Here is a 10,168-nt window from a genome sequence, read left to right on the forward strand (position 1 = left end):
ATTTATCGGGTTTAGGAATTTTTCCAAATCAAATAAAATCTTTAATATTTATTTAAATACACTTTATCATCCTTGTTTTATCTTTGGTTTTTTCTCCATGATTTATTATTACTATTAATATTATTATTGTTTTTAATTGTTGTAACAGTAGTATTTATTTTGAGCTTTCCATTTTTCTCTCTTTTTCAACTTTCAATTCAAGCAGCTTTGGAAAAACCAACCAGCCAACGGATTTTTTCACCTTCTGAAATTTGTAAGTTGCTTTGCTTTGAATTTTCAGAAGAACAATTTTTTTTCTCCTATTTTTTTTCTTTGTTATTTTATATTTTCACTTTCTGGGGTGAGTTCAATGAAGAGTTAATGAGTTCTGGTTGAGCTGGAAAAGAAATCTGAATACAAGTTTTCAGCTTTAGAAGAAGCTTGTTCAAGTGTGGAATCACAGTGACAGGTCATGATCTTTGCATTCTGAAGAATATCCACACCTTGATGTTGATATGCTTTCCATAAGAGAATAATATATATACGGAGTTTTGTTTTAAAATTTTATTCTTTTATTTTTGGTATTTATTACTAATTTTTTCCCTTTGTTTTAGTTTTCTGTTTTTTAAAGTTTGGGAAATGCTGGGTATGAAGCTGTTTCTGAAAAAGCCTTTGATGTTTTTGGATGGTTTATGCTTTATTTTGAACTCCAGCCTGAGAAATATTTGAAGCAAATGGAATTTTTTAATCAAATTTTCGGTTATTATTTTAGCAAGTGGGATTTTTTTTTAAATATATAAAATTTAACTTTTTTACTAATTTTTGATATTTTGCTTTTATTGGATAATGTGTTTTCTTTTTCATCTCTTGTTCAGAGGTAAATTTCTGGTTCCTGTGTTTGAAACTAAGTACCCATTTTTCAGAGATGAAAACAAAGGCAAATAAAACTTAACTTTGATCGAAATTAACTGCATTTATTTGTTATGGTTTTCTACTTCGAACCTGAAGTTGAATCTTTTATTATTTTTTTTAATGACATAACTAAAGTCGTTAATGGATCTCTGGTGATATAGAGAAACAGCTTCATGAGTTCATGTAAAACTAAAGTTTGTGTTTTTTCTTTACCATCTTACTCGTTTTTGAGATCCTTTGATGGGTTTTCACTGTGCCTTTCTAACATGGGCTAGAAGGTTTGAAGACATTGATGCTTTTGCTATAAAAGCTGTAATTTTTTTTTCATGTATTATGCTCTAATAATCCATTAGGTTTCTAACTGTTCCTTATTGTTTTCTGGGGTTGTAGGTGTTGGTTTGGTAATATAGAGTTGGGAGCGATAGTTCAATATTTGCATGGAAGCAAGAGAAGGTATTAGTTCTGGGGTTACAGTGATAGGGGCAGAAGCTCCATCGGCTTATCACGTGGCGCCGAGGAGTGAAGCTCCAAACCAGGTTCATGTTCCTGATGCTGCTGCTGCTGCTGCAGCAGCAGCAGCAGGTGTTGGTGTCTCACCTGTGAGTGTAGGGTTGGATGGAACAGCAGTTAAGAAGAAACGTGGTAGGCCAAGGAAGTATGGGCCAGATGGTTCTGTCACCATGGCATTGTCGCCGATGCCAATCTCGTCTTCAGCTCCGGCTTCTAATGACTTTTCATCCGGGAAGCGAGGGAAGATGCGGGGGATGGAATATAAGCAGTCCAAAAAAATTGGATTGGATTATCTAGGTAAAGAATGGGTGCTTGATGCTTTTGTTGGTAACTAATATGGATTGTCAAGTGACTTCTATTTTGTTGTAACCTTTTCCTTTTGGTGAAGTTTCAAGCATGTTTCTGTTTTGGATGATGAAATTACCCGAGTTAATTTGCAAATTTGTTGTTTAGATTTATAGAAGGAAGAAATATGTGTTAGCATTGGGATCTTTCTCTTGTGATTTTCATTTGTTACATCTTTACTTTTTGTGTGGGTGATGAGATATATAATATCATTGAGATTGAATGCATCTGTAGGTATTTCTTGAAATGTAACCTTAATACCTTATTAGTTATATTGACCTGGTCATCATGTAAGTTGGTCTTCCTTAGTCTACTCAAGTGAGTATTGTATTCGATTTAAATTGACACTGCATAATTTCTGAATGGCATGGTCCCTCTGCTAAGTTGTAATTTGATTGGAAAATGTCACCAATCTAATTGTTCTTTATGTCTAAGATAACTCATATGTTTCCATGGGAAAAGATATGTCTGTTTTTATAGATATTATTGCTTACTTTTAAAGGTTCAACTCAGTTTAGTAATATCTATTATTGGTTCCTCTGTAGGTGACTTGAATGCATGCTCAGATGGTACAAACTTTATGCCACATATCATAACTGTCAATGCTGGTGAGGTATGGTTAGCATGGGGCGGGTCAAGGGTTTTAGCTTTATTTGATTGACATGAGTTTGTTTTGAATTTATCTCTTGAATGTCTGTTGTTATTCCTATCTTATAGGGTACATTGATGTGTATAAATATGTAATGTCTGCCACTACAATATTCTGATATACTAAATACTAATGGTTAAGTCAAACTATTGGTTGTTTGTAGAGGGTTGCTCAGTTACAGCTTAGTGGGTATATTTCAAAGAGATATTAACCATTGTCTAGCCCTTTATTTGTCTTATTATTTGGAATTAGAAAAAAAAAAAAACCACTCATTTTTTGTTCTTGTTTATATATAGTTTTGGGGATGACAATTATATGCAACTTTTCTTTGTTCTGTTAACGGAATTTGCAAATTGAAATGGGAATTTAAGATTGTTCCTGGATTATTGTTCCCTCATTCTTTCCTGCGCCTTTCAAAAACCACTGAGAATATTGAAATAAGGATTCTACTTGCTTTTGGCTAGGTATGAATGACGGAATATAGATATATCTAAAAATACCTGTTATATAGTTTGCCCAGCAAAATAGTATGAAAATATTTGAAAGCTTTATGAAATTCTTGTAGCTTTTATAAACATAAATTGTTTGTTAGTTAAGCTTCAGTTTTCTAATTTTTAAATGGTTTCTGTTTTTTCACGGTGTTATAAATTTTTTCTATATTTGTATTTTTAATTTTCTTTTCATGGTCTAAACATTTCTATGGCTATCTATTTTGGTTATGGTCCTAGATGTGCATCTTTCAATGTTAATGCTCACTTAATGTCATATTGGATTGGCCCACTTAATGTCACATAATTCTCATGTTTTATACTTTAATCCATTTGATTTATAAATGCCTTTACTCATACCTTTCCTTAAGATTATGTATGTTATATGATGCGAAGTGTTTTTAAAAGATAATTGAATAACATTATCTTGCTTTAATCTTTGGTTCTTGCAGGACATCACAATGAAGGTGATATCCTTTTCTCAACAAGGGCCTCGAGCTATATGCATCTTATCTGCTAATGGTGTAATTTCGAATGTTACACTTCGTCAGCCTGATTCTTCTGGGGGTACTTTGACCTATGAGGTGTGGAAGTAATTTATGCCATTGATTAATGTTTTACTTTACTTTTCAAACATTCTCTTTTTTGTAATGCCATTTTAATGCATTTTTATGCTGGAATCTTGAAATTGTTCGAACAATTTGTTCTGCTTTATTTTACTCATTTTATGACAAAGAACTTTCTTGCTTTGCTAAATAAGCTTATATAAAATTATAAATGAAATTTTGCTGCTCTTTCTTTGTGCCTGTTTCTTGACTGGCTTCATATTGACTTTTATCTCTTTCAAAACTATTGTTGATGTGATGCATTATTTTCTTTTATATTATATTTGAATGAGGGATGAAATATAGAGAAAAGAAATAAGAGGATGTGAAGTAAAGTATAAATAAGGTGGAAAAAATGTATTGTTGGTTAGAAATAGAAGAGAAAAAAATATTAAAAAATTTTCTTCAATTGTTTGGATAAATGAAAAATAAAAGTAGAAATAAATATATAAATTTATAAAAAAAGTTCTTATACCGATAATAAAAAAATTAATTTAGTTGAAAAGTTTTAATTTCTTTTTTGTATATATTTTTTTAATATTAAAAATAAATAAAGCAAAAATAAAATAAAAAATTTCCATCTTCTCTCCCTCTTTTCCCCATTTTGGGAGGCAAGTTTTTGATAGGCCCCACTTTAAATTTTCAGCAGCTTCGCCCTTCCCCCTTCCCCCTAACTACCAAAAATAGTAAAATTAGAGAAAAGTGGTTTATTATGTTGTCTATACAATAGGAATATTTAAAAATAGAAAATAAAATAAAACAAAAGTGACAATTTTATGATTGAAAGCAAAAATAAAATGAAAACCAGAAACTTTTTTTTAAAATTGAATAAATACCTCTCCCGCCCTACCCAAACAAAGTGTTGAGGTATATCTTTTGTTATTAGTTTGAATTTCCTTGACCATTACATGCATGAAGTCTAGGTTATTTTTCTTTTGTTTTATGTCGCATGCATAATCAAATGCCCAGGATGGTTATTTTAGCGTTTATTTGGATTGGATTATTTTGGTTGATTATTTGAAAAAAGAGAGTAAAATATACTATTCAATCTTGTTTGTTAACTTCTAAATAACCTTGTTTGGTTGATTATTTGGTTGTTTTTCTTGTTTGTATAAATTGATTATCAAACTGATGATTATATTTCTTTTATTATGGTTATAACTCTTTGGTTGTTACCATTTATAGGCATAATGTTGAGAAATAATTGCTTGTAATATTATATAGGGAATTCAATTGAAGTCGCAGCCTTGGTCACCCTTTGAACTAAACTCCATAGATAATTCATAATTCATGAAATTTAGGGAAAGGCTTTGACTGCTCTCTTCCCTCTCATATAATTAAAATAGCTGCTCTGAAAAGGGACTCTGAAATCTTGAATAAATCTAGCAGAAAATACTCTAAATTTAGACATGAGAATATTGGCTTCTTGATTGTTTTGAAAATATTCAAATGGGGGGTAGGGGTGGCAGCGGTGGTGAATTTAGCTACATTTGTGTTTATTAAATTATTCTTGATATGCATGTGAGGCTTAAGAAACGAAATATCCCCCTCTGTTGGTACTTGATGTTCATTTGCATAAGTTCATCAATGAGTCAAGAATTGTAGTTTTGTTTGATCATTGATGTGTTCATGACGGTGCTATAATATTTTGTTTTATTTTTCTATTTTTATTGTAGGGACGTTTTGAGATACTTTCCTTGTCTGGATCATTCATGCCTACTGATAACCAAGGAACAAGAAGCAGGTCAGGTGGGATGTCTGTCTCATTGGCAAGCCCTGATGGCCGCGTTGTAGGTGGTGGAGTTGCTGGTCTTCTTATAGCTGCTAGTCCTGTGCAGGTATGTCCCTTCCTCTATTCCCATTTCAATCTTGCTCTAGTGGTCAATAATGCATAAATTCATGTATGCTTGAAAAATGAATCACGTAATTTTGCCTGTGTATATTGCCAACAAAGTAGGATTGATAATTGACAAGAGGCTAGCTTGCATGCCTTAACAGGTGCTCTTGAGAATTGCTTTTGTTTATTGTAGCTTCTGATACCAATTTGGCCAAGTTAGGCATTATTCTTCCTCAATTGAGGGATCATTATTACATGTTCCCAAAACATGCTTTTTTTATTATCAACTTGATTTTGGAACAAAATTGTTATGTTTGGCTGTAACAAATCAAAATCTAGTTTAATCTTAAAATCACAATTAACTGGGAGAAAAAAGTGTATTGGAGTTGGGTTGAGCATGTTACACTAAATTTTGCAATAAAGTTTTGAAATGAAAATGCCTGTTATTATGAATTTATCAAACAAAAAAAGTTTAGAAAATAATTCCACCTTGATTTCCATCAATATTCAAAACAAAGTTTGCAAACTCGTGTATCTTAGATGACTTATGCATGTTCTCTTTTATATTTAGGTGGTGGTGGGAAGTTTTCTACCAACCAGCCAGCAAGATCAGAAACTGAAGAAGCCCAAGCCTACTGATTATGCACCTCCAACTGTTACTCCAGCCATTGCAGTGTCTTCTGCACCCCCACCACCACCTAATACTGAAAAAGAAGATATCAATGTCATTGGTGGAGCACATGTACTGCAAAATTCTGGATCCCTTAACTCAAACCTCACTCCTCCTAATGCCTTTAGAAGAGACAACTGGGTCAACATGCACTCTATGCCAGACTCAAGAAAGTCAGCTACTGATATTAACATATCTTTGCCTGATAGTTAAGTTGATGAGCAACATATGCAGTCTTTGTCCTCAAGTCTTGCTGACACCATTCGTGACTGAGATGTTTACAATGTTCTCTGTTGTCAAAAGATTGTTTCAAACTTGTTGCCTGATGTCTATTACCATAGGATTAGTTTCAGTGTTGTAAGTTGCAACTAGGTAGAGTATCTGATTTATCGGCTGATTAGGTAGATGCTGCTGCACTATGATGCAGTATTATGAGTAGGCTAATTCGGATGTAATGAGAACTTGTTTGCCTATTTATTTGACTGAATTTGTTGAAGTATTTGCTTTGATTTTGTTAATTTTTTTTATTTGGTAAGTTCACACTTCACATTTGTTACCATGGTTTAAGGATGTCTTTATCCAAACTTCTTAAGGACACTAGATAGAAGTCGGCACGATGGGTCTATTTTTTTTATACAATGGAAAATTAGAAATAAAAATAGATAGCAAAGCTAACTAATAAAAACTAAACCAAAGTCAGCGGATAGCAAATGGGTACGAACCTCTACAGTAGAAGAGTTCTGATTCGAAGCCAAAGCGAGTCAACAAAGCAAGCTTTCCTACGAATTTAAAGGACAACAACAATCATACATTTCCTACTTACCTTAAAAAGAAAAATAACCATTTCCTTAGGTTTTCCCAACTAGGTTTCATTCTTGACATTTGTTATAGGAAGCATGTCATATTTCTTGAGACATTAAGAGATGGATTGAAATCTCATACAAAGGCAAAGGCAATGACAATTTGGAACAAGAGAGTTTCCTAGCCACTTGTTGCATTGATGGTCTGAACTTTGGTTTGGAACACAAACATGCTAATGCTATTGTCCCCACAAGTACAATATCTTGAGCATCTTTTTGACTGGAAGGAAGGGGAAGACGTGAATCCAAGATATCCTTCAACAGGAAGTTTTGATTAGATGGGTTTGATAAAGATGAGAGTAGCTCTCCTGGATGCCTTCCCATTAATGTTTCCAAAGCCACAACTCCAAAACTGTAAACATCACATTTTTCTGTCACCTTCAATGTGTATGCAAGCTCTGTAACAGATTAAAAAAAAAAATAAAATCAAAGATAACTTATCAACTAAATCACTCCATCAATTAAAGTTAGTCAAAAACAGTTTTTTTTTTTTTTTTGTTATAGAAAAGTGTACTTAACCTGGGTCAACATAGCCATAAGTGCCGACTACTAAGGTTTGATTGGAGGAATGAGGATCAAGGAGTCTAGCAGTGCCAAAGTCTGAAACAAAAGCCTCCAATTGTGAGTTCAATAAAACATTGCTAGTTGTTACATCACGATGAACAATTGGTGGGGTACAATCATGATGCATGTAGGACAAAGCATGTGCCATTCCTTTAATGATATTCACCCTCATACTCCAATTCAACTCCTCAGCTTCCACATCGTTGTTCAAGACATAAAATAAGCTACCTCTTTCCATGTATTGGTAGACAAGAAACATGCTACGATTGTGAAGGCAATATCCATGAAGCTTCACAATGTTTTTGTGGCGTATTCCAGTTAACATCTTGACCTCATTGCGAAAACTCTTGTCAAAAGCTGGATTTTGAGATTCCATTTGGTGAAGTTTCTTCAATGCAACAATGTTACCGCTAGGCAATTGTGCTTTATAGACACTACCATATGCACCAGTTCCAATGCAGTACTTGAGGTGAAAGTCCTCAGTTGCTTCAATGACGTCTTCAAATGCAATTTTACCGTCATAGTTCCATATAGAAAAGAAGTCTCCATTCTTTGTTGATCTTCCTTCAAATTTGGCCTTATTCATACACTTTGGGAAATATAATGTTGCAAGTACAGAAAGAATGATGCAAGTGATAGGAAGAGCAATTACAATGATAGTCTTTACTTTACTAGTTGTTGTACTAGAGTGAGAATTGGTTTGGAGGACATAACAAGCTGCGTAATTAGGTGGGTCGTAAGTGATAAGTGCATTTTTTGGGAAAGAACAGAAGTCCGGTAATTTAGATTCTGAGTCAAGGTTTTCTGGAAAGTCAAAAAAATTGTATGAAAGATTTATATATCCTAAATTCGCAAGTTCCGTATGTAACTTACCAGTCAGATTATTATAACTAAGATCCAACCTATCCATCATAGAATTTGTTCCAAAAACAGATGGAACCTGGCCGCTGAAAAAATTATGACTAAGGTTAAGGTCAGTGACACAACCAATTTGGGAAGTGATGCTTCCATTTAACAAGTTACAGCTTAAATCCACTGTTGCAAGTGGACAATTCAGGATAGGAGATGGGATAGAGCTGGTGAGGTGGTTGTGGGAAAGATGTAAGTGTTGTAAAAGTGTCAAGTTCACTACTTCTATTGGTATGGGACCTTCAAATTGGTTTGAATGAAGATAGAGATAGATTAAATTCTTCCATTGACCCAACGTGGAAGGGATTGAACCGGAAAGTGAATTATGTGAGAGATCTAATTGTTTCAATTGTGTCAGATTCCCCAGTTCCATTGAAATAGGACCTTGAAATTGGTTTGAATCAAGATAGAGATGCTTTAAATTCTTCAATTGACCCAACGTGGAAGGGATTGAACTGGAAAGTGAATTATGTGAGAGATATAATACTTCCAATTGTGTCAGATTCCCCAGTTCCATTGGAATAGGACCTTCAAATTGGTTTGAATGAAGATAGAGAGAGATTAAATTCTTCAATTGACCCAACGTGGAAGGGATTGAACCGGAAAGTGAATTATGTGAGAGATATAATACTTTCAATTGTGTCAGATTCCCCAGTTCCATTGGAATAGGACTTTCAAATTGGTTTGAAGGAAGGTAGAGATAGGTTAAATTCTTCAATTGACCCAACGTGGAAGGGATTGAACCGGAAAGTGAATTATGTGAGAGATCTAATTCTTTCAATTGTGTCAGATTCCCCAGTTCCATTGGTATGGGACCGTCAAATTGGTTTGAATCAAGGTAGAGATAGGTTAAATTCTTCAATTGACCCAATGTGGAAGGGATTGAACCGGAAAGTGAATTATGTGAGAGACCTAATTGTTTCAATTGTGTCAGATTCCCCAGTTCCATTGGAATAGGACCTTGAAATTGGTTTGACTCAAGGTAGAGATAGGTTAAATTCTTCAATTGACCCACTGTAGAAGGGATTGAACCGGAAAGGGAATTACTATGGAGAGACAACATCTTCAAACGTGTGAAATTGGCAAGTTGGAGGGGTATAGGACCTGCAATGTGGTGGAAAAAGGAAGGAAGAGAGGTATGTATGAGATTGTGCAACCAATTGAATGTAAAAGAGATAACTGAACGCCACTAAACATTAAGCCTAGAGCTTACCACGAAGGCGATTGTTGGACAGGTCAAGATCTTCAAGCATTATACGTGTGGTTATTTCTTTAGGGATGCTTCCTCCTAGTCCCATTCCATTTAGATCTAGAATCACTAAATTCGAGAAGGCAGTGACGTTCAACTTCCCAATCTCCAGCATTTCTTCTGATAACAGATACTCATTAATTAATTCCCATCCGGATATATAAACAACGCTTCCATCTTCATTGCATCTGATACCTTCCCAATCACAATGGTCAGAGACATTTGGGTGATGACTCCACCAACCCGTTTGGAGCAGAGCTTGTTTTTCTTCATTTATACTGGAAAGTGCGGTGCAAGTGGGCATTAGCATGGCAGAGAAAAGTGTCACTGCCACTAAACTGCCCATAGTTATGAATTTAGATTCAATTAAGCAGTGGCTATGGCTAATCATAGAATATAAGTAACATTGCCATATATAACAATACAAGTTAAAGTGCAAAATGTGTTCCCAATTTCCTATCAACTTCATCTTCATTTGGAAGAAAGTGCAATCCAGTGACTTGTGTGTGAGAAACGTGGAATGTCTTTCGGAAAGTGCTATGATGGGTTGACTCGTGACTTTGACCGATATGCTAAGTTATTTGCTATGCT

General features: G+C 34.3%; 2 protein-coding genes across 3 annotated transcripts; one reads left to right on the plus strand and one right to left on the minus strand.

The window, feature by feature from the left end:
* Window positions 1-134: 134 nt before the first annotated feature.
* LOC113850473 (AT-hook motif nuclear-localized protein 7-like) lies at window positions 135-6,485 on the plus strand. Of its 2 annotated transcripts, none has more exons than XM_027481032.1 (6): window positions 135-448; window positions 1,282-1,698; window positions 2,292-2,359; window positions 3,336-3,467; window positions 5,165-5,326; window positions 5,897-6,485. In XM_027481032.1, exons 2-6 carry the CDS (start codon window positions 1,329-1,331, stop codon window positions 6,206-6,208), a joined length of 1,044 nt encoding a protein of 347 aa, XP_027336833.1. In that variant the 5' UTR covers window positions 135-448; window positions 1,282-1,328; the 3' UTR covers window positions 6,209-6,485. The 2 variants fall into 2 exon arrangements, with proteins under 2 accessions (XP_027336833.1, XP_027336834.1); XM_027481033.1 differs by having other exon boundaries at window positions 146-253; window positions 5,897-6,208.
* Window positions 6,486-6,601: 116 nt separating this feature from the next.
* Window positions 6,602-9,923, minus strand: LOC113851126 (probable leucine-rich repeat receptor-like protein kinase At1g35710). Its single transcript, XM_027481607.1, has 3 exons — window positions 9,542-9,923; window positions 7,375-9,432; window positions 6,602-7,253 (listed from the first exon to the last, which is right to left on the minus strand). The coding sequence occupies exons 1-3, from the start codon at window positions 9,921-9,923 to the stop codon at window positions 6,895-6,897; spliced, it is 2,799 nt and encodes a 932-aa protein (XP_027337408.1). The 3' UTR covers window positions 6,602-6,894.
* Window positions 9,924-10,168: the final 245 nt, after the last annotated feature.

The sequence above is a fragment of the Abrus precatorius genome, unplaced genomic scaffold (genome assembly GCF_003935025.1).
Source record: "Abrus precatorius isolate BTA unplaced genomic scaffold, Abrus_2018 Scaffold9, whole genome shotgun sequence".
Lineage (NCBI taxonomy): Eukaryota > Viridiplantae > Streptophyta > Magnoliopsida > Fabales > Fabaceae > Abrus > Abrus precatorius.